We start from the raw sequence: 23,956 nt of genomic DNA, 5'->3' as shown, positions 1-23,956 counted from the left end.
GGAAGAATCCCTCCCCAGTCTTAACTTTTCCTCCCCATTGTTAACCTTCATTTTAACCCCATTGTTAACCTCCATTACGCTAATTCCTCCTCATTGTTAACTTTTTACTCCTTTCCTCGTTAGTCCTCGCACAGAGGGTCAACTTTGTCTGCACACTCCAAAGGACCTAACTGTGACACTTATTCTTACCTCCCGTAAAGTAGGTAGTAGCGTCCTAATGACATGTGTGGGCGCTTCCACAAACGATGGCTTATGTCCAAATTTTGTGGAATGTAACACCTCAAGGCACACAAATAGGACACACACTCTTACATTCCACAAAATTTGATTGAGATCTGACACCCCTTTTTTTCTAGAACACGAATTGATTTCCTGAAGGCAAGGATTTTTTGGTGCTCCCACGCCAAATTTTATATTCTTTTATATTATTCATATTAATTATCATTTATTGTTAAATTGTTTTATTAACTAATAATTATATTTTATACTATTTATATTAATATTATTTATATATTAAATTTCATATTATCTATATTGTACAAAAGTATATACATTGCACCTATTTCTATTTATTTGTGCTACTAAAATCCTTCATTTTTTTATGTCCACATACGTGGGTTGCATAAAAAGATAGAATCTGTACAAGTGTTGCACTGTAAATGCTAAATCTAAAGAAACCAACAGTAAAATAGCGCCTACACAATTACAGCAGCCGCAAAATTGCAGAGAGATGATATGTCGGCCTTTGGACCCCTACCACAGAAATCTCAATATATACGATTTGATATATAGATTGTATATGTGTAATTGATGTGTTATACTTTTCAAACAATTTGGTCATTCTTTTGCTATGTATTACCAGGGTTGCTACCATGGTTAGTTCCCGAAGTGCTAAAATTGCTCAGATTTGCGTGCTACACAACAATTTTCGGTGCTACAGACAGTTTTTTTTTTTTGCACGTATGGTCCGTTTAAGAGTACATGAATTAGTTTAAGTCAATTTTTTCATCTTTTTATGTCGGTTTATTTAAAACTTAGCACCAATCTTTCGAAAAGAACACAGCTAAAAGGCGATCCTGGTTATATCAACTCTGTGCAAATTTCTCGAAACAAAAACGGTAAGATGGCGTTCCGAGTTTTTGTTAATTCCTCTGCCATTTTTCAGAATCTTCATTATTTCGTCCTAAACAAAAATTTCAATATAGTAAATGCTACAGTGCTACACATGATAAAATAGTGTTAAAATAGCATTTTTGCACTACAGATGGCAACCCTGTGTATTACTAGATGTATGTGATGTGCAGATGGGTTTGATGTATTATCACTTTAAAATAATTTGGTTATTCTTTGGCAGAAAAAATTAAATCAAACAAGGTCTTTAAATTGCTTCCGCTTTATTTTCAATATCAGGAAATTTAGAAATAACAAGATATTACTCCCGTGAATTGACAAACAGCGTCTATATAAAAGAAAATCGAAGAACTATAGTGATATATATAAATAGTTTGAAGAACTATAGATATAGAATTATAATCTAGTTATATTATTTATATCTATATGATTAATTTTTATAATCATATAAATTATAATATATAGACGAAGAATTATAATATAGTTAGAATTATAATACACGGTAGGAAAAGGCTGTATTATGCCTTAGAAATAAGTGTTTCATTGTTTTACTATGTGTACATTATTTTGCTAAATGTCAAGTAATTATGCCTCTGAAAGTGCAGCCAGTGGAAAAAATATATATAAAAAAAGACATTTTCATTGACTTATTTCCAAAGAATTAAGTACATTATATTCCCGCTTTCTAGCTTTTACAAAAGATGCGTCTGAGATACACGCTTCTGTTTTGGGATTCGACAAAATATACCTTGCCAGATCGCGTATTAATCACAGGTCCAAGTGAAATCCCATTGGTCATTCGTTGAGACTTTCCTCCAATCACACCACGGCATTCTATCGCCTCACACCGACACGTCTGACCCTCATCTGGATTAAACAGAAAAAAATTGTAGTCGTAGGTCAGCTCTTCACCAGGCTCAATGTCTCTCAGTGCAAATACACACATTCTAGAGAGTCCACTCACATTCCATTTTTGTATTTCACAGTTTGGCCAACATGAATGGTTGATAAATCTTGCTACAAAAAATAAATGATATAAACATGGCCTGGAGGGTCCTTTTGCGAAGTAGACTCATGCTACATGGGTAACTTGAAATATATATATATATATATATATATATATATATATATATATATATATATATATATATATATATATATATATATATATATATATATATATATATATGTTCTACTACTACTTAGAAGTCAAAATCTGCACCTTGGCGATGAGTCATTCCCTGAGTCCAGGCAGATTTATTTTCGTTTTGCTATTAATTTAACTGTGACAGGGTAAGGGGTAAAATCGTAATACATTCGATTTGGAGGGTGGCTACCTCTCATCCACAATTGGTCAATACGAATAGAGGCTTTTTGATTTTCATTTTTAGAACGTTTTGTGAATCAATAAAGAAGTTTCTCAAATTGCATTACTCAATATACATTATCCTTTAGTTACGGGCTTCTGTTGAATTAATGAAATTTAAACCTGATATATTTCTCTGGGGGTGTTAACTTCCCAAGTTGAGTTAGGTATGTCTTGACGAAGCGCTTTTGTAAATTTGATCAGAAAAGCGCTTACAAACATTTTCTTAAGACGAAACTAAAATTTTGACACAAATGTTCACCCCCTGACAGATATTGGGAACCTTTTTTAACCTCGCTTTTTCACATAGTAAAATCGGGGTCATATCCAGGACCTTTTATTCTGGGGCGGGGGGGTTACAAAAACTTAAAAAGGCATCAACAAATTGCTTATATGCATTTTTGTTACGGTTTTTACGAGTCGAACAAACAATTTTTTTAGGGGGGGGGGGTCAAACATCCTAGTTTTTGGCCTGTTTCCAGCTTAGCCCTCACAGGCAACTACTTGACCCATTAAAACTACAAAAAGTAAAAACTTAAATCTTCTACAGTAGCCACTTCCAAAAGCAACGTAGTAACTGAATAACGTCGTAACTGAAAAACGTAGTAACTGAGTAACAAAAGCTACCGTCAATCGAAAAGAGGAAGGGCACAACCGACACATCACTCATTTTTCATAGGGATGAAAAACACGATTAAAGCAGTAAGAGAAAAAGAACTAAGTAAATGAAAAGATTAGCAAATTTCCATTCAAGTTTTTTTTGTAAATTCTGAAATAAATCTTTTTTAAACTTTTCACAAATTTATTTTGCCGTCAATACTAGTAGTAATTAATTACTTATTAATTAACTAATGAATTACTTATCCAAACTAAAATATGCCCTTCTCTGTTAATCTCCACTAGTTTTAAAAAAATGACTTACCTTCACTACCCATTCGATGACCATCGATGACCAGACCCCCGTCCAAATTGAGACAATAATGGTGTACATCGTTGACATATATTCCTGTCATTCGGTCACGGAACTCTTTTTCGCTCACCACTTCACCGGTATATTCGACTATAAATTCACCTGTTTTGATTGATTGCTTAGTTTTTATACCAAAACCCTGAAATATGAAGAAGTAAAATAAGGGAGTGGTAAGCACAGGTGAAAAGGCAATAGAATATAAAGAATATAAAGTGAGTATCTTCAATTAGGGCAATTTGTCTAGTCACATGGCAACGTCCTGTTTTAAAATTCATAAAAACAAAACAGAGTATTTGGTGTCTTTCAATAGGTAACGTTAACCAGATTACCAGAAAAACGTTAACGATTAATGTTAACGGTTACCAGAATATCTTTTTTTTTATCTTAAGAAACATAGTGTTTTTTGAATCGGGAATAGCATCAGAATCGAGTCATCAAGGTGGAATCTTGATTGGAATTGGAATAGGAAGAAATTCTGGCATTATCCCATCGATAGAGCTTCTTTTCCTTGGGGGGAGGGGGGGTGTAACTTGTTTCCGCGTTGTTGTTTTTTGTGTTTTCTTTTCGTTTTTTTTCTGTTATGGTGTTTTATTTCTTTTTCTTTCATGTCCCACGCTGTATTTCCCAGTCATGAAAAGTTGCGGGAATTATGACATAAAAAGTTTCTATGTATTTTCGTGGCTATACTGTATGCGTAGCTCAGAGGATACGTAGAAGTGTACCCTCTACCCCTCCTTCCATAGATTGAACTCCTTCCAAGATTTTTGTTTGGGAGGGATATTTTTTCGAGGGGGGGGGGGGAAGAATGACAAAAAAAAATGAAAATTTGTTTATATACATTTTGTTACTTTTTTAGGATACGGACAAAAATTACGGAGGAAGATCTTAAGCCCAGTAGATCTGAGATCCTTCCATAAGCTTCTTCCATATCTCAAACCCAGTAGGAAATAGATCCTTCCATAGATCTGAACAATCTTAAGGGAAATTTGAGCCTCAGGAAAATTTCAGTATGAGCACTAAAGATATCTTTGCATGGTTATCTCGTATTCAATAAGATAACCGTGTTACCGTATAACCGTGATAACATTTAATTACAATCGTATAATCGTGAATTAACATCTTCTTACGAAATAAAAAGGTATCGACAGCTTGAGCATTGTTCGAAATAAGTTACGAAAAAAGTATCCATAGTAGCAAATTTCCATTCAAACTGTTCTATCGTTGCAGGGTTTGTTGGTTTTGAAGTTAAACTAAACACTTTCTGTCTTTCAAGGGAGGTAGTTCGAAACTAATGGATCCCCCCTTGATTACAGCACTGATATTGATAAACATTGGTACAGTAAGGAATTTAAAAACACAAATATTTTGCAACAAATTGTGATTTAGAATTATATTAATTATAATTATCATTATTGTGGAAAATAAATAATCGAACTTACCACTTGAGATCAAGTGCGGGGATGAGGAGTTTGAAAAAGTGATCTAAACAGAAGTTTGAACGCTGGCTCATTGCAAATCGAAAGTATATGAACAGCTGCTTAGAAAAATCAGTTTAGTTGATACCTTGTGACGGTGCAGTGGATGAAGCCGTAGCTCCTAATTAAAGGTTCCCAGGTTCAATCCCGCCTGTCGCAAGGAAGTTGCTCTAAGCTAAAATAAACACTATTTTTTTCACCAATATTACATAGTCATGGTTGCAAATCAGAATCCTTAAGAATTCCTTCCGAACAAAAGTACTGGAATCTTTGTGATTTTTTACGTAGCAGAAGTGGATTTAAGGCCAATCCATTTACAGAATATACAGAAGTATGTTTTTGTTCCTCATTTTTCTGACGTTCAAATATATATACATTAAGTTTACTTAATTATTAATAGAATAATTGCACTGCCACATACATTAAATTTACTTAATTATTAATAGAATAATTGCACTGCCACATACATTAAGTTTACTTAATTATTAATAGAATAATTGCACTGCCACATATTACATTGCCACATATTCCAGTCATTCGGTCAAGGAACTTTTTTCGCCTACCACTTCACCGGTATGTTCAACTATCAGTTCACCTGTTTTGATTGACTACTTCGTTTTTATGAAGAAGAAGAACAAGAAAACAAGCTGGTACGCAAAGTAAACTAGTGCTTTTTTGGTAAAAAAAAATTAAAAAAAGATAAATTTGGAATTGGTGAAGGGAGTGAGTAAAACCTAAGTGAATATTTCGGCTAAATAATTAACAGCCGTCGTCAGCGAAATATATTCTAAAACTTAATTTGATAAAAATTAATGGAGTAAAGACTTACTCCCTTAAACTGATAAAGAAATTAAATATAGAAGAACGATAAATAATTGAAAAAAAAACACAAAGGTTCAGCTAAGACTGACAAACAAGGTTACGCATTCATGCCAAAGAGTGTGGGTAAATTATAAGAGTGGAAAATGGCGCTAGTATCAGCAAAACACCTCAACACCATCTAGGATTTAGCAATATTGGCATTTTCTCAAGTCTTGTAATCTTTTTTTCTATCAGGAACTGAGTTACCCCTAATATTTGCATTCATGCTATTCGAATTGATTAAAAATCGAAGCGATTCTCTTTTGATCATTTTGCAGCTAGTCTTGGATGTCCTTTGGATACAGCCTCATTTCGATTGAGTATGGATTTTATTTTATACTTTATTAAATTATTTTTATGATTAATTTCTGTACAGAGGATGAAGTCTGTACTCACCCAAGTCTCTATTGAACGACTATTATTATTCAAAAATTGTTTAATCTCACTTGCTTCATAGGCAATGTCTGTTATTCTGACACGGACAATTTGGTCATTATTAATTAGAATTATTTCGTCAAACACTACGGAATGGCACAACAGTTCAACATTCTCTGATTCAGCTTTAAGCAGCCGCACTTTTTATAGCCCCCAACCATTCAGTACTATTAGACGAGGCCATTGTGATGCATGTGATTCTATGAGATGCATTTACAGACTACAGTTTCCGTTTCACATTATTCTGACGTTCAAATTTAATTTCATTATAATTATTTATTTCAATTAATTTTATATTTAATATCTATAATTATTTTTAATAAATTATAATTATTTATTATAATTAATATTTATAATTATTATGACAAAAATGAAGATCATCATTAACATGAATTCCAGTCATTTGGCTCGGAACTCTTTCCTGCTTACCCCACTTCACTAAAATACAAATCCACCTGTTTTGATTGAGTACTTAGTTTTAATTACCAACGCAGACACAAAAGATAAGCAAAAAAAAAAATTGATTAACATGGAAAAAGAAAAATAATAATAAAAGAGCAGGCAAAAATAAAAGAATAAGAATTTCGAATTGGGAAGCCTGAATGTATCAGTGTTAAACTTTGGTATAAAACAGTCACGTCAGGATACGCCTTCATGGCATTCAGGATAATCTCTCATGGCAGTTAGAATACGCCCTAAAGGTTGTAAGAATATGCCTAAAAGGCAGTAAGAATACGACCTCATGGCAGTTAGAATACACTGTCATGGCATTCAGGATACGCCTCCATGGCAGTTAGAATACACTGTCATGGCATTCAGGATACATCCTCATGACAGTTAGAATACGACCTCATGACATTCAGGATACGCCCTTATGGCAGTTATAATACACCCTCATGGAATTCAGGATAAACCTTCTTGGCAGTCAGGATACTCCCTCGGGACAATCAGGATATGCCCTCATGACAGTTTAGGATATGCCTTCTTGGCAGTCAGGACATGCCCTCGCAGAAGTCGGGATACGTCCTCGTGGCAGTCAGTATATACCCTCATTCAAATGCATGCTTCCTCCCTTTACCATTCAAGGATACATTTTGATCCTTGATTGAAGTTCTCATTCAAGCATTATAAGTATTTCAGACTTTTATATGCTATTTTCTATTCTTTGTTTATGTAACACCAGCAATACATGCCACTAAATTACAACCACTAAACATTTTGCAACAAAGAAAATATTCTGGTTTTGTTTACATTTATCACATTTACGTACCGTTTTTTACAGATTCGACCTGATAACGCCATCGCTAAGAGCCATAAGGTGCACAAATTCACCCCTTTGGTTTTCTGACATTGAAAGGCAACGCTGTACCGTTGCCTATAGTAAAGGCTATACGGCTCCAATTTTTTATTATTAATTTTTTCCTAGAGGCACTTCATACGGAAGGGGTCGTCGTAGAAACTTCAAAGGGGGCTCATTCGATTGGAAATCGAGAGTTCTATTGCCCTTTTTAATAGTCGAAAGTGATTGGAGTGCCCCTAGCCCCCCCCCCCCCGCCCATCCTTTACCCACAACCAAACCATACAAAATTTGTTAAATCCCTTTTTTTCAGCGGAGTTTATTTGCCGATAGAAAATATATTTTTGAGGAGGCCACTCCCCCAAAACCCTCAGGGCAAGAGTTTCAAGTTATGCCCTGGGGGCATATAAGGTTTTTATAGAAGGCGTTGTCGTAGAAACTTCAAAACAGACTCATTCGATTAGAAATTCAAATGGCTAGTGCCCTTTTTAATAGTCAAAAGTGATTGGAGGGCAACTAGCCCCCCCCCCCCCCACGCTCATCATTTCCCCAAACACATCCAATAAAAATTTTGAGATAACCATTTTGTTCAGCGTAGTTGATTTCCAGATAGAAAATATGTTTTTGAGGAGGACACTCCCCCACAACCCTCAGGGCAAGGGTTTTCACTTATGCCCTGGGGGCATTAAAGGTTTTTACAGAAGGCGTTGTCGTAGAAACTTCAAAAAGGCTCATTCGATTGAAAATTCAAAGGGCTAGTGCCCTTTTTAATAGTCAAAAGTGATTGGAGGGCAACTAGCCCCCCCCCCACGCTCATCATTCCCCCAAACACATCCAATCAAAATTTTGAGATAGCCATTATTTTCAGCGTAGTTGATTTCCAGATAAAAAATATCTTTTAGAGGAGGACAATCCCCCACAACCCTCAGGACAAGGGTTTTAAGTAACTGCCCTGGGGGCATATAAGGTTTTTATAGAAGGCGTTGTCGTAGAAACTTCAAAAAAGGCTCAGTCGATTAGAAATTCAAAGGGCATGTGCCCTTTTTAATAGTCGAAAGTGATTGGAGGGCAACTAGCCCCCCCCACGCCCATGATTCCCCCAAGCATATCCAATCAAAATTTTGATATAGCCATTTCGTTCAGCATAGTTGATTTCCAGATAAAAAATATGTTTTGGAGGAGGACACTCCCCGACAACCCTTAGGGCAAGGGTTTTAAGTTATGCCCTGGGGGCATATAAGGTTTTTATAGAAGGCGTTGTCGTAGAAACTTCAAAAAAGGCTCATTCGATTGGAGATTCAAAGGGCTAGTGTCCTTTTTAATAGTCGAAAGTGATTGGAGGGCAACTAGCCCCCCCCCCCCTACGCCCATCATTCCCCCAAAGAAATCCAATCAAAATTTTGAGATTTTGTGCCATTTTGTTCCGCGTAGTTGATTTTCAGAGAGAAAATATATTTTTGAGGAGGACACTCCCCCACAACCCTCAAGGCAAGGGTTTTAAGTTATATCCTGGGGGCATATAAGGTTTTTATAGAAGGCAGTGTCGTAGAAACTTCAAAAAAGGCTAATTCGATTGGAAAGTCAAAGGGCTAGTGCCCTTTTAACAGTCGAAAGTGATTTGAGGGCAACTAACCCCCCTCTCACGCCCAACTTTTCCCCAAACACATCCAATCAAAATTTAAACAGCCATTTTATCAAACGTAGTTTGAATCGAATAAAATAACTACAAACAAGAGTTTGGGTATCGCCTCACTGCAGAAGCCTAAAACCCCGGAAGAACAGAAATTAAAATTAACTATCTTACAAACATAAAGATAACCGGTGCAAACATAAATAAATGAATAAATCTTATATAGTTTCAATATTTTTTATTAGTTTCCCCCCAGAGCTGCTTTATACGCAAGGGTTAAAAATACCATTTTGTTAAAAACAGTTGAAAGGTTAAGTAACAAAACTCTGGCGTCGACAAAACCCCCCAGGGGCAGGGAGGGATTCTCGTATAAACTTCAGAGAGGGCTCATTTGATTGGAAATTGGAAGGTCTAGTCCAGCTCTTAAGAGTCAAAATTGATCGAAGGGCAAATAACCCCCACGCCCTTTTTCCCCACCCCTTCCTTCGAACTAATTCTGTTTATATACCTGAAGGCCCAATGAGAGTTAGAATTTTTTGGCATTAACACACACCTATTAGGCATCTGTTCTCTTCCCAAACAAGGAAAGAAACAGAGAGTGTAAGGCAGTGGCGGATCAGGGGGAGGGGCGAGGGGGCGCCCCCCCCCAAGTAGTCTAAAGTAATGTAATTTATTTAATTAACGCAAGATTGCGTTAATTAAACTTGCTATTTTTTCAATCCATTCATTGTTGTCCATCGCTGTTCACAAGTTATGCAAGCTGTCTATTGTTCACAAGTTATGCAAGCTGTGTATAAGGTTTTTATCAAAGAGGTAATCGTACAGACTTTGAAAAAAGCCTCATTCGATTTAAACTGAAAGTTCTAGATCCGTTTTTTAAAGTCAAGAATAATCGGACAGTAGGCAACCCCCCCCCCCCCCATGCCATAAAAACTTGAAACTTTTTGCAATAAAAAACGAACAAAAATTAATTAAAAAAACTTTCTGAAAAACAAGTTTTTCAAAGAAAAGTAAAAGCCATTTTAAACTTTAGTTCAGGAGATACAAATACCTGTTAAATTTTAAACTCAAAACGACCAGAAATCATAGGCAGCGCGCTAGCGCTACCTAAGTAAAGAATGATGTGGGCACAATGTGGTTTTTTTTTCTCCATACCCGGACACTTCCTATCGAAGGAGTCGCCGCAGAAACTTCGAAAAGGGCTCATTCGATTGGAAATTAGAGTGGATAGCGGCCTTTTTAATAGTCGAAAGTGATTGGAGGGCAACTAGCCCCCAACCACACCCATCATTCATCCACACGCATCCAATCAAAATTTTGAGACAGTCATTTTGTTCAGCGTAGTCGATTTCAGCATAGAAAAATATGTTTTTTGAGAAGGACACTGCCCCACAACTCTCAGGACAAGGGCTACGCCCTGGGCGCATATAAGGTTGGTACAGAAGGTTTTGTCTTAGAAACTTCAAAACAGGATCATTCGATTGGAAATTCAAAGGGCTAGTACCCTTTTAATAGTCGAAAGTGATTGGAGGGGAACTGGCCCCCACGCCCACCATTCCCTCTAGTACATCCAATAAAAATTTTGAGCGAACCATTTTCTGCCGCGCATTGTTTGTCCAGATAGACATCATGTATTTGAGGACGGAACTTTCACAACACCCACGAAGCAGAGGTCGTTTGTTATACCTTTAGGGTATATGCGGTTTTTAATAACGGCGTTGTTATAGAATCATCAGAACTGTAACATTTTTATGGGAATCCAAAAGGCTATTGTCCAACCTGATATTCAACAGTGTCGGGAAGGCACATAGCCCCCCCCCAATCCCCTGCTTCCCCCGAGAACAGCCAATCACAATTGTGAGATATCCGTGTTGTTCAGCATAGTAGGTATACAGAAAGAAAATATGTTTTTGAGGAGGACACTCCCCAAACACATCCAAACAAAATTTTGAGATAGCCATTTTGTTCAGCGTAGTTTTTTTCCAGATAGAAAATATATTTTTGAGGAGGACACCACCTCACAACCCTCAGGGCAAGGGTTTTAAGTTATGGCCTGGGGGCATAATTGCATATATTAAATACGTTAATATATGCAATATATTAACGTATTTAATATATGCAATGTCAGCCATTTTGTTCAGCATAGTTGATTTCCAGATACAAAATATGTTTTTGAGGAGGACACTCCCCCACAACCATCAGGGCAAGGGCTTTAAGTTATGTTCTGGGGGCGTATAAGGTTTTTATTGAAGGCGTTGTCGTAAAAACTTCAAAACCGGCTCATTCCATTGGAAACTCAAAGGGCTACTGCCCTTTTTATTAGTCGAAAGTGATTGGAGGAAAACTAGCCCCCCCCCACGCTCATCATTCCCCCAAACAGATCCAATCAAAATTTGAGATAGTCATTTTGTTCAGCGTAGTTGATTTCCAGATAGAAAATATGTTTTTGAGGAGGACACTCCCCCACAACCCTCAGAGCGAGGGTTTTAAGTTATGCCCTAGGGGTATATAAGGTTTTTTAAAGAAGGCGTTGTCGTAGAAACTTCAATAAAAGCTCATTCGACTGGAAATTCAAAGCGCTAGTGCCCTTTTTAATAGTCTAAAGTGATTGGAGGGCAACTAGCCCCCCCCCAAACCCATCATTCCCCCAAACACATCCAATAAAAATTTTGAGATAGCCATTTTGTTCAGGGTAGTTGATTTCCAGATAGAAAATATATTTTTGAGGAGGACACTCCCCCACAACCCCCAGGGCAAGGATTATAAGTTATGCCCTTGGGGCATACAAGGTTTTTATTGAAATCTTTGTCGTACAAACTTGAAAAAGGGCTCATTCGATTTGAAATTCAAAGGACTAGTACCCTTTGCAATAGTCGAAAGTGATTTGAGGGCAACTAACCCCCCTCTCACGCCCACCTTTTCCCCAAACACATCCAATCAAAATTTTTAGATAGCCTTTTTATTCAACATAGTTTAAAGTTTTGGAAACTAAGTCCTTAAGTATGACAAGCCCTCCCCCGCAGAGCCCTCAGAGCACAGGTTATTAGTTATGCCCTTGCGGAATCTAAAGTTTTAACTGAAAGCGTTGTCGTAAAAACTTCAAAAGGGCTCATTCAATTGGAAATTGAAAGGGCTAGTGCCTTTTTTAATAGTTGAAAGTGATTGGATAGCGACTACCGCTCCTGTCACGCCCACTATTTTCCCAAACACATCGAATTAAAATTTTGAGATACCCTTTTTAATAGTCTAAAGTGATTGGAGGGAAACTACCCCCCCCCCCCCCACGCCCATCATTCCCCCAAACACATCCAATCCCAATTTTGGGATAGCCATTTTGTTCATTGTAGTTGATTTCCAGATAGAAAATATGTTTTTGAGGAGGACACTCCCCCACATCCCTCAGGGCAAGGTTTTAAGTTATGCCCTGGGGGTGTATAAGGTTTCTAAAGAAGGCGTTGTCGTAGAAACTTCAATAAAAGCTCATTCGACTAGAAATTCAAAGCGATAGTGCCCTTTTTAATAGTCGAAAGTGATTGGAGGGCAACCAGCCCCCCCCCCAACCACCCATCATTCCCCCAAACACATCCAATAAAAATTTTGAAATAGCCATTTTGTTCAGGGTAGTTGATTTCCAGATAGACAACATATTTTTCAGGAGGACACTCCCCCACAACCCTCAGGGCAAGGATTCTAAGTGATGCCCTGGGGGCATATAAGGTTTTTATTGAAATCTTTATCGTACAAACTTGAAAAAGGGCTCATTCGATTTGAAATTCAAAGGACTAGTACCCTTTTTAATAGTCAAAAGTGATTTGAGGGCAACTAACCCCCCTCTCACGCCCACCATTTCCCCAAACACATCCAATCAAAATTTTGAGATAGTCATTTTGTTCATCTTAATTGAAAGTTCGGGAAATTAGGTCTTTAAGGATGACAACTCCTCCCCCCACAGCCCTCAGGGTCAGGGTTGTAAGTTATGCCCTGGGGGCATATAAAGTTTTTTATTGAAAGCGTTGTCGTAGAAACTTCAAAAGGACTCATTCAATTGGAAATTGAAAGGGCTAGTGCCCTTTTTAATAGTTGAAAGTGATTGGATAGCGACTACCGCCCCTCTCACGCCCACCATTTTCCCAAACACATCGAATTAAAATTTTGAGATATCCATTTTGTTCAACGTAGTTGAAAGTTCTGGATATTTTGTCTTTTAGGCTGATAACCCCCTGAAAGTCCTCAGTGCAAGGGTTGTAAGTTATGCCCTGGGCATATAAAGTTTTTATTGAAAGCGTTGTCGTAGAAACTTCAAAAGGGCTCATTCGATTGGAAATTCAAAGGGCTATTACCTTTTTTAATAGTCGAAAGTGATTGGAGGGTAACTAGCCCCCCCCCCCCACCAGCCTACCCTTCCCCCAAACACATCCAATCAAAATTTTGAGATAGTCATTTTGTTCAGCATAATTTATTTCCAGATAGAAAATATGTTTTTGAGGAAGACACTTCCCCAAAACCCTCAGGGCAAGGATTTTAAGTTATGCCCTGAGGACATATAAGGTTTTTATAGAAGGCGCTGTCGTAGAAACTTCGAAAAGGGCTCATTCGATTGAAAATTGGAGTGGCTACTGCCCTTTTTAATAGTCGAAAGTGATTGGAGGGCAACTCCCCCCCCCACGCCCATCATTCCCCCAAACACATCCAATCAAAATTTTGAGATAGCCATTTGAGATAGCCATTTTGTTCAGCGTAGTTGATTTTCAGATAGAAAATTTACTTTTTAGGAAGAAGCCTCCCCAAAAACTCCAGAGACTGGCTTTTAAATAGTACAATGAGAGCAGATGAGGTTTTTATTTAAGGTGCTATAGTCTAATGTTCAAAAAAGGCTCATACGAGTGGAGATTCGAAGGACTCGTACCCTTTTTAATAGTCGAGTGATTTTCAATAGTCAAGTGATTGGAGGGCAACTAGCTCCCCTCCCACGCCCACCATTCCCCCAAGTACATCCAATCAAAATTTTGAGATAGCCATTTTGTTCAGCGTAGTTGATTTCGAGATAGAAAATATCCTTTTGAGGAGGACACTCCCCCACAACCCTCAGGGCAAGGGTTTTAAGTTATGCCCTGGGGGCATATAAGGTTTTTATATAAGGCGTTGTCGTATAAACTTCAAAACAGGCTAATTTGATTGGAAATTGAAAGGCCTAATGCCCTTTTTAATAGTCAAAAGTGATTGGAGGCAACTAGCCTCCCCCCCACGCCCATCATTCCCCCAAACACATCCAATAAAAATTTTGAGATAGCCATTTTGTTCAGCGTCGTTGATTTCCAGATAGAAAACATATTTTTGAGGAGGACACTCCCCCACAACCCTCAGGGCAAGGATTATAAGTTATGCCCTGGGGGCATACAAGGTTTTTATTGAAATCTTTGTCGTACAAACTTGAAAAAGGGCTCATTTGATTTGAAATTCAAAGGACTAGTACCCTATGCAATAGTCGAAAGTGATTTCAGGGCAACTAAACCCCCTCTCACACCCACATTTTCCTCAAACACATCCAATCAAAATTTTTAGATAGCCATTTTATTCGACGTAGTTGAAAGTTTTGGAAATTAAGTCTTTAAGGATGACAACCCCTCACCCCACAGCCCTCAGGACAAGGGTTGTAAGTTATGCCCTGGGAGCAACTAAAGTTTTTACGGATAGGTTGTCGTAAAAACTTCAAAAGGGCTCATTCAATTGGAAATTGAAAGGGCTAGTGCCTTTTTTAATAGTTGAAAGTGATTGGATAGCGACTACCGCTCCTGTCACACCCACTATTTTCCCAAACACATCGAATTAAAATTTTGAGATACCCTTTTTAATAGTTGAAAGTGATTGGAGGGAAACTAGCCCCCCCCCCCACGCCCATCATTCCCCCAAACACTGGATAGCGATTGGATAGCGACTGCCGCCCCTCTCACGCCCACCATTTTCCCAAACACATCGAATTAAAATTTTGAGATATCCATTTCGTTCAACGTAGTTGAAAGTTCTGGAAATTTAATCTTTTAGGCTGATAACCCCCTCAGAGTCCTCAGTGCAAGGGTTGTAAGTTATGCCCTGGGCATATAAAGTTTTTATTGAAAGCGTTGTCGTAGAAACTTCAAAAGGGCTCATTCGATTGGAAATTCAAAGGGCTATTACCTTTTTTAATAGTCGAAAGTGATTGGAGGGTAACTAGCCCCCCCCCACCACGCCTACCATTCCCCCAAACACATCCAATCAAAATTTTGAGATAGCCATTTTATTCAGCGTAGTTGATTTCCAGATAGAAAATATGTTTTTGAGGAAGACACTCCCCCACAACCCTCAGGGCAAGGGTTTTAGGTTATGCCATGGGGACACATAAGGTTTTTATAGAAGGCGTTGTCGTAAAAACTTCGAAAAGGGCTCATTCGATTGGAAATTGGAGTGGCTATTGCCCTTTTTGATAGTCTAATGTGATTTGAGGGCAACTAGCCCCCCCACACCCATCATTCCCCCAAACACATCCAATCAAAATTTTGAGATAGCCATTTTGTTCAGCGTATTTGTTTTCTACATAGAAAATATGTTTTTGAGGGGGACACTACCTCACAACTCTCAGGGCAAGGGTTTTAAGTTATGCCCTGGGGGCATATAAGATTTTTATATAAGGCGTTGTCGTAGAAACTTCAAAACAGGTTCATTCGATTATAAATTCAAAGGGCTAGTACCCTTTTTAATAGTCGAAAGTGATTGGAGGGCAACTAGCCCCCCCCCACGCCCTTCATTCCCCCAAATACATGCAATAAAAATTTTGAGATAGCCATTTTGTTCAGCGTAGTAGATTTCCAGATAGAAAATATGTTTTTGAGGAGGACACTCCTCCACATCCCCCAGGGCAAGGGTTTCAGGTTATGTCCTCGGGGTATATAAGGTTTTTAAATAAGTCGTTGTCGTAGAAACTTCAATAAAAACTCATTCGACTGGAAATTCAAAGGGATAGTCCGCGTTTTTAACGTCGAAGATTGTGGGAGGTCAACGACTCTCTCTCCCCAACCAATGATTCCCCCAAACAGATGCGATCAAAACTTTGATACATCTATTTTGATCAGCGGAATTGATTTACACATAGAAAGTTAATTTTTCAGGAGGACATTTCCCCAAAACCCTTAGGGCAAGGCTTATAAGTTATGTCCAGGGGGCATATAAGGTTTTTATAGAAGGCGTTGTCGTAGAAACTTCAAAACAGGCTCAATCGATTGGAAATTCAAAGGGCTTGTACCCTTTTTAATAGTCGAAAGTGATTGGAGTGCAACTAGCCGATCAGATATCGAATGTCCTCAGATATCAAATGTCAAATCAGATATCAGCATGTCCTAGGATGAAAGGATTAGAATGGCTTTTCAGTCTTTGACGGAAGGTTAATACAAAACAGAATGCAAACAGGGGTTAATGCTAAACCCTATGCTTTCTAAAAGCCAGAATAAAATTATTACTTTATTGACAAAAATTATTTTAAATGTTTTCACCTTTACAACTTTAAGCAATCGAAAATTAGTTAAGATTTTAAGCAATAAATATCGTCATATCTATAGAAAATGCATCTGATAGAAATTTTGAAACAGCCATTCTATACAAAATAGTCTAAATATCATATAACCTGGCTTGTGGGGTTGAGACAAACCCCACAGATAAGGGGCAAGGATTGTAAGTTATGCCCAGGGGGTATTTAAGGTTTTTATGGAAGGGATAGTTGTTTAAGTTTAGAAGAGGCTTTGTCTTTCTCCCTGAAAAAGACAGGGTCAATATAAAACGAACAAAAATTAATTAAAAAAACTTTTTCCACAAAATAAACTTTTCCAAAAAAAATTAAGAACTACATTAAACAAAAAATGAACAAAAATAGAATCAAATTGTTTATCAAGCATACATCTACCACATATCAGTATCAATAAATATATATAACCCAAAAAAAATAGAAATTAAATTAGTCAAACTCAAAACAAACAGAAATCAATATGAGTAGGGTTCTAAACCCCATGCGTTCTAAAAGCTAGAAAATAATTTGTATTTTACTGAAAAAAAAATTCAAATGAATTTAGTAAAAAAAAAATGTGTATGGTCAGTTTAATGAACAAAATAGAATCAAATAATCTACCAAGCATACAACTACCACAAATCTAGGTTACATGAATATTACAAAAAAGTCACTAAAATAAATAAAACAATAAAATTGTGGCAACCCCAATCCATTTCAAAAAATCTTGAATGAAAAATATGCATCTGATTTGTTACTACACAGCATGGGCGCCCATAAGGGGGGGGGGACAGGGGGGATGTCAAAAAGTCAACATGCTCTTGATTTTTCGGATGGCAGGGGCGGATCCAGGATTTTTTAGAAGGGGGGGGCAAAATAGGTTGATCCTATAAAAACAAGGTTGATCCTATTTAAACAGCGAATTCATTTTCCATTAAGACCTTCTAATAAACATTTCCACACTATGAAAATAAGAAACTCTCGTAAAATTACACCATGGGGGGAACTCGTAAAATTATCCATGTTACAACATATGATTATAACATATAATCCACATACTATCATACGCAAAAACAGATTTTTTCTATTAAGACAACCTAATAAAGATTTCGAAACGGGAACTCCATGGGAGGGTATAAAGAGAAAGGCTTTGAATAGATTAAGATGGAGCAGGAGTCTGCGTAACTGTGTATTTTCAGGGGGGACGCCTAGAACCGGCAACAGAGGTTAGGTCCCTTCCAATATCTTTTGACTATTAAAAGGGGCATTAACCCCTTCAATTTCCAATTGAATGAGCCTTCTTCGAAGTTTCTACGGCAACAAATAGCCATCTCAAAATTTTAATAAGTTGCATTCTGGAAAAATACGAGGTGTGGGGGGGGGGGTTGGTTTCCACTCTCCGATCACTCTAAATCTGAAAAGGGACGCTAGAACTATAAAACGAATGTTTTCTTTTGTACTTAATATTGAAGATAAATATTAAAATTACAGTAAAATTTTGAACTGATAAGCTTTCAGCAATTAATACCATTATACATCAAATATTCAGCTTAATTTATTAGTTCTTTCTAAGATTGGTCAAGACAAATATAGTTTCACTACAGACAAAATTTGAATACTGCCCCCTTCTTTAACTGTAAAAACCTAAATACTTCTGCGTCATTGGCGCTTCACTGAAAACGAATCAATCGTATATTACAGATTTATTCCTTTCCAGCTCTAACAGGATTGAAAATGAAAATAAAAATTACAGCGAAAAAAAATCTTGAACTGGTGAATGTTTCTACAATTAATATCATTATATATCTAATATTGAATTTGATTTTGTTTATACTTTCCAAGACTGTTCAAGACTCATATAGTTTTCAGTAAGGCGCCAATAAAAAAATACTTTTACTAGTAGGTTTAAGACTTTTACAGTGAGGCGATACATAAGCTCTTGTTTGTAGTTATTTTTATTCGATTCAAACTTGATTTGCATATTCAATTTAAGTTTCAGTCGTTTTAAGATTTATTTATTCATTTACATTAATATATGTTGTATGTTTGTTCGCATTGATTTTTATTTAATTTCTGTTCGTTTTAAGTTTCATTTATACTTTAATAGCAAACTATTCTTTTTCGTTTTAAGCTTGATTTTCATATTCAATCTAAGCATTACTCGCTTTAAGATATATTTATTCATTTATATTATTACTTGTTGTTTGTTTTTTGCTATGATCGTTTATTTAATTTCTGTTCGTTTGGGTTTAATTTATTATTTAATTGTAATTTCTAGTAGTTTTTAGTTTGAATTTTAACATGTATTTTTGTTTGCTGAGCTTAATTTTAAAATTGCCATTACTTTTCTCGGAAAAACTAATTTTTCGAAAAGTTTTTTTTAATTAATATAAGAAAAGATCGTGGAATTTTAAGGAATTTCCGCGGAAGTTGCGCGACTGTGGAAATTTTAAGCTGATGGAAAACATACAATTTTTACACCACATCTCAGAGAAAAATTGTTAGAATGATGTACCATGATACATATTATTTGGTTATTGAGAAACAAAACATATTTTCCTTTATAGACTTCGGTTCTTTTAGCAATTGATTTCTTTAAAAGAAAAAATTAATTTTAATATTTTAATTAACAATAAATTTACGTACCGTTTTTTATAGATTCGACCTGATAACGCCATCGCTAAGTGCCATAAGGTACAGAAATTCGCCCCTTTGGTGTAATTTCTGACATTAAAAGGCAAGATAGTATGAAAAAGGTAACACTGTTAAGCTCAATGGTGGAAAATCCCAAATCTGACATTTACAGCACCCCTTGTTGTATACTTAGATTCACCCCTGAAACCCCAAACCTGACATTTATAGCACCCCCTGTTGTATACTTAGATTCACCCCTGAAACCCAAAATCTGACATTTATAGCACCCCCTCTTGTATACTTAGATTCACCCCTGAAACCCCAAACCTGACATTTATAGCATCCCCTGTTGTATACTTAGATTCACCCCTGAAATCCCAAATATGACATTTATAGCACCCCCTGTTGTATACTTAGATTCACCTCTGAAACCCCAAACCTGACATTTATAGCACCCCGTGTTGTATACTTGGATTCACCCCTAAAATCCCAAATGTGACATTTATAGCACCCCCTGTTGTATACTTATATTCACCCCTGAAATCCCAAATCTAACATTTATAGCACCCCCTGTTGTATACTTAGATTCACCCCTGAAACCCCAAACCTGACATTTATAGCACCCCCTGTTGTATACTTAGATTCACCCCTGAAACACTAAATCTGACATTTATAGCAACCCCTGTTGTATACTTAGATTCACCACTGAAAACCAAAACCTGACATTTATAGCACCCCATGTTGTATACTTAGATTCACCCCTGAAACCCTAAATCTGACATTTATAGCACCCCCTCTTGTATACTTAGATTCACCCCTGAAATCCCAAATCTGACATTTATAGCACCCCCTGTTGTATACTTAGATTCACCCCTGAAATCCCAAACCTGACATTTATAGCACCCCCTGTTGTATACTTAGATTCACCCCTGAAAGCCCAAATCTGACATTTATAGCACCCCCTGTTGTATACTTAGATTCACCCCTGAAACCCCAAACCTGACATTTATAGCACCCCATGTTGTATACTTAGATTCACCCCTGAAACACTAAATCTGACATTTATAGCACCCCCTGTTGTATACTTAGATTCATCCCTGAAAACCTAAGTCTGACATTTATAGCACCCCCTCTTGTATACTTAGATTCATCCCCTAAAATCCCAAATCTGACATTTATAGCACCCCCTGTTGTATACTTAGATTCACCCCTGAAATCCCAAATCTGACATTTATAGCACCCCCTGTTGTATACTTAGATTCACCCCATAAATCCCAAATCTGACATTTATAGCACCCCCTGTTGTATACTCAGATTCCCCTCTGAACAATTCTTATGCGAACAATTATCCTGAACAATTATAAGGAGGGGCTCTTCTGAAAGAAACACTGTAAAACAGAAAGAGTAGCACCTTTTCATTTCTAATTGTATGGTCTTTGTGACGTTTATAGTCGCCTATGCAACAATTCACCCCCACCCTCTGATGGTCCCAAATGTAGCCTTAGGCTATATACAAACCTGAGATTAAAAGTGATGAAGTTTCTACTATATAATATGCAACAACTTTCAATTAACCACATACAAATTTTCATCCATTTTATTAAAATATCTTTTTATAATTTCCTTTGATTTGATTTTATACAAAACACAGCTGTCAGATTTGATAGATGGCACTTTTCATTCACAGATTTGCACTACATATTTACAACGTTTCAATAGTGAGGTTTTTCGTGGGTCCGTAGAAAGTTTTGTAGATTTTTAATATTTATAAAATGTAGCAATCCTGCTATTAAGAATACCAGGATTTTTTAAATCTAATTAGCTGTGTCTCAAGTAAAATCAAATCAAATCACCAAAAATGACTGAAAAACACAGATAAGAATAGAAAGAAAGTTGAAAAAGTGATAAATGGAAGATTGTTGCATACAAACTATTAATTTCATCAGTTTCAAACTGTAGTTTTGTATATAGCCTAGAACTACATCTGATACCATTAGAGGGGCGGGAGGAGGGGGGCGGTCATTATCACAAATCCAACTATAAACGTAAAAAAAAAACATAAAATTAGCCCTTTGTTTTATAGTATCGAACAATTCATGGTTACAAATTGTAAGTAGGGAGCGACCCGGCTCAATAGTAACCGAAACTCTATTTTGATACCAATAGATACAACAAAAGAATCAGATTTTTACGCTGATTTCAAATATCTAAGTTTCATTAAGTTTAGTTTAACCCATCAAAAGTTACAAGCCTAAGAACATTTGCCTTATTGAAAAAAAGGAGGAAACACCCCCTAAAAATCATAGAATCTTAATAGAAATCAAACCGTCAGATTCAACGTATCGGAGAACCCTACTCTAGAGGTTTCTAGCTCCTATCTGCAAAAAGTGGAATTTTGTATTTTTTTGCCAGAAGAAAGATCACGGATGCGTGTTTATTTGTAGTTTTTTTTTTCAGGGGTAATCGTATTGACCCAGTTGTCCTAGAACATCACAAGAGGGCTCATTAAAATGGAAATTAAGAGTTCTAGCGCCCTTTTTAAGTGACCGAAAAAATTAGAGAGCAAGTAGAAGCCCTCCCACGCTCATTTTTTCCCAAATTCACCCAGTCAAAATTTGCATACAACTAGACCCCGGCGCCGCGCCGACGGATCGACCGAACGCCGCCGACGAGAGTTCCGGTCGAACGCTGCCGAAGTTTCGTACCGCCGCCGGCGTGCTGCAGGCACCCCGCCGTCGGCAAAGGGGGCGGCGTTTGGTCGACTTCAAATTAATTTTGCGGCAATTCTTTATTGCGTCAACCGCAAAGTCGGAGCTTTTTCTTCTCGTGTGGTTTAGTATTTCGATTTGCCTGATTAGAAATCAAGCAGGGCCACTATTTCCGAATTTTCGAGTATTTTCCCGAAAATCTATGCGTCACCCGAAAAAAAATTTGGTTCCCCGAATCCCCAAAAATCACGCAATGACGGTGCCACCCCTAGCGATTTATCACCAGTGACTTCCCTGCCAAATATTGCTTTTCATGCCATAACTCTTCACTACTCTCTTGTTCATTAAGTTTTGTCTCTTTTGTTATTTTGCATAAAAACAAGACAGATGCAATATGCAATTGCAAATATTGCAATATACACAGTTCTTCATATGTTGACAAAAAACAGTATCGTCTTTAAGTTGAACAGAATTATAGAATGCATTCACAACTATACATCTTCAGCCTTAAGTTGGATTTTGAAATTGACATCCGACAGATTGTTTCTACAGCTGAATTGTAAATTTGCAGATTTTTTTTTTGCTGTTTTTAGATAAGATTTTCTTAATGTTTAATACTCAATTGTTGGACCCTGATAGAAAATACAATCTTCTTTCAAAAATATTTTTACCCCCCCTCCCCCCCAAAAAAAACTTCTATTGAGACAAAATTTAGCTATAGACTAAGCTATGTACAAGGTTGGGGAATTAAAGATTGAACCAGAAGTTACCCAAAAAATATGCTTCATAAATAAATTGTAAATTATTGCCTATAGGGGAGGGGGGATAGGGTACTATCATTTTTAAATGATAATACCTCATTTTTTTTATTGAAAGCAGGGATGCCAAACAGATAATTATTTTTGTCATTTAAAGTGGAGACAGAAGAAAATGATATCAAATTCCCTGGGAAACCATTTAAATATTTTGATAGACCCAGAACCCTCCCATTAGGACTTGTTTATTGTCTTGGGTATTTTGCGACTTCTCATAGGCTACTGGCCTAATTTGGCTTTTGTGTGTGCTCCCTTTTAATTAGATTCTTTGGATCTTATTGAATGCCACAGCGAATCTATGACTCAGTTTTTCAGTAATTTGAGGCATATCTGAATAGTTTCGACATTTTTGTTGTTGTATTTGTACCCCTTTACTCATACCCTCAATTTTTTTATTCAAGCAACACTAAACTGTATAACGTTATTTTGCGTGTTTGTTTGAACCATACAGTGACCAAGTTAATTATTAAGCAAATTATTTTTCTAATGAAAGCTGAGACGGTATCCTATCAAGATGGTATCTAGAGGGGGGGGGGGGTAGGGAGGCATTACATTTAAATGATAATGTCTCGAATTTTTTTTATTGAAAGCAGGGATCCCAAAAAGTTAATTTTTTTTTAATTTAAAGCAGAGACGGCATACTATCAAGGTGGTATCCCGGGGGGGGGGGGTAGTGAGCTATTACATTTAAATGATAATACCTCGACTTTTTTTGAAAGCAGGGGGGCCAAAAAGTAAATTACTTTTTTTTATTTGAATCAGAGACGGTATCCTATCAAGATGGTATCCAGAGGGGAGGGCCAAGGGAGTTATTATATTTAAGTGAGAGTAACTTGATTTTTTTTTTTTTTTTTATTTAAAGCAGGGATGCAAAAAAGTTGAAAAGTTGACAAAAATTAATAATATTGTCGTGAGTTATACTTGATACAGCACTTGCATGATTTTGTCGTCCAAAGGGAAAGGGACATATGCGTCCAACCCATTTTTTTTTTATTGATGAAACGAGTTTACTTTGAAAACATCCATTCATAAGTACCAAGCAGATTCGCACTAAAACGAATTGGTGTGACGAAAGCAATATCGACATTCTCACTTAATATTGC

The 23,956-nt window shown here is 36.8% G+C and overlaps 1 protein-coding gene across 1 annotated transcript in view; it reads right to left on the bottom strand.

The window, feature by feature from the left end:
* ash1 (histone-lysine N-methyltransferase ash1) overlaps positions 1-23,956 on the bottom strand; it is a 175,436-nt gene that overhangs the window by 36,804 nt on the left and 114,676 nt on the right. Inside the window, exons 9-10 of the mRNA XM_089101909.1 lie at positions 3,420-3,606; positions 1,880-2,148 (exon numbers count right to left, since the gene is read on the bottom strand). Coding sequence (XP_088958035.1) covers positions 1,880-2,148; positions 3,420-3,606 — 456 coding nt within the window. The remainder of the gene's footprint in view (positions 1-1,879; positions 2,149-3,419; positions 3,607-23,956) is intronic.

Source organism: Artemia sp. Qi Xiang Cuo, chromosome 15, assembly GCF_049724085.1.
Source record: "Artemia sp. Qi Xiang Cuo chromosome 15, ASM4972408v1, whole genome shotgun sequence".
NCBI classification, from domain to species: domain Eukaryota; kingdom Metazoa; phylum Arthropoda; class Branchiopoda; order Anostraca; family Artemiidae; genus Artemia; species Artemia sp. Qi Xiang Cuo.
This window is presented reverse-complemented; position numbering and strand designations above follow the sequence as displayed.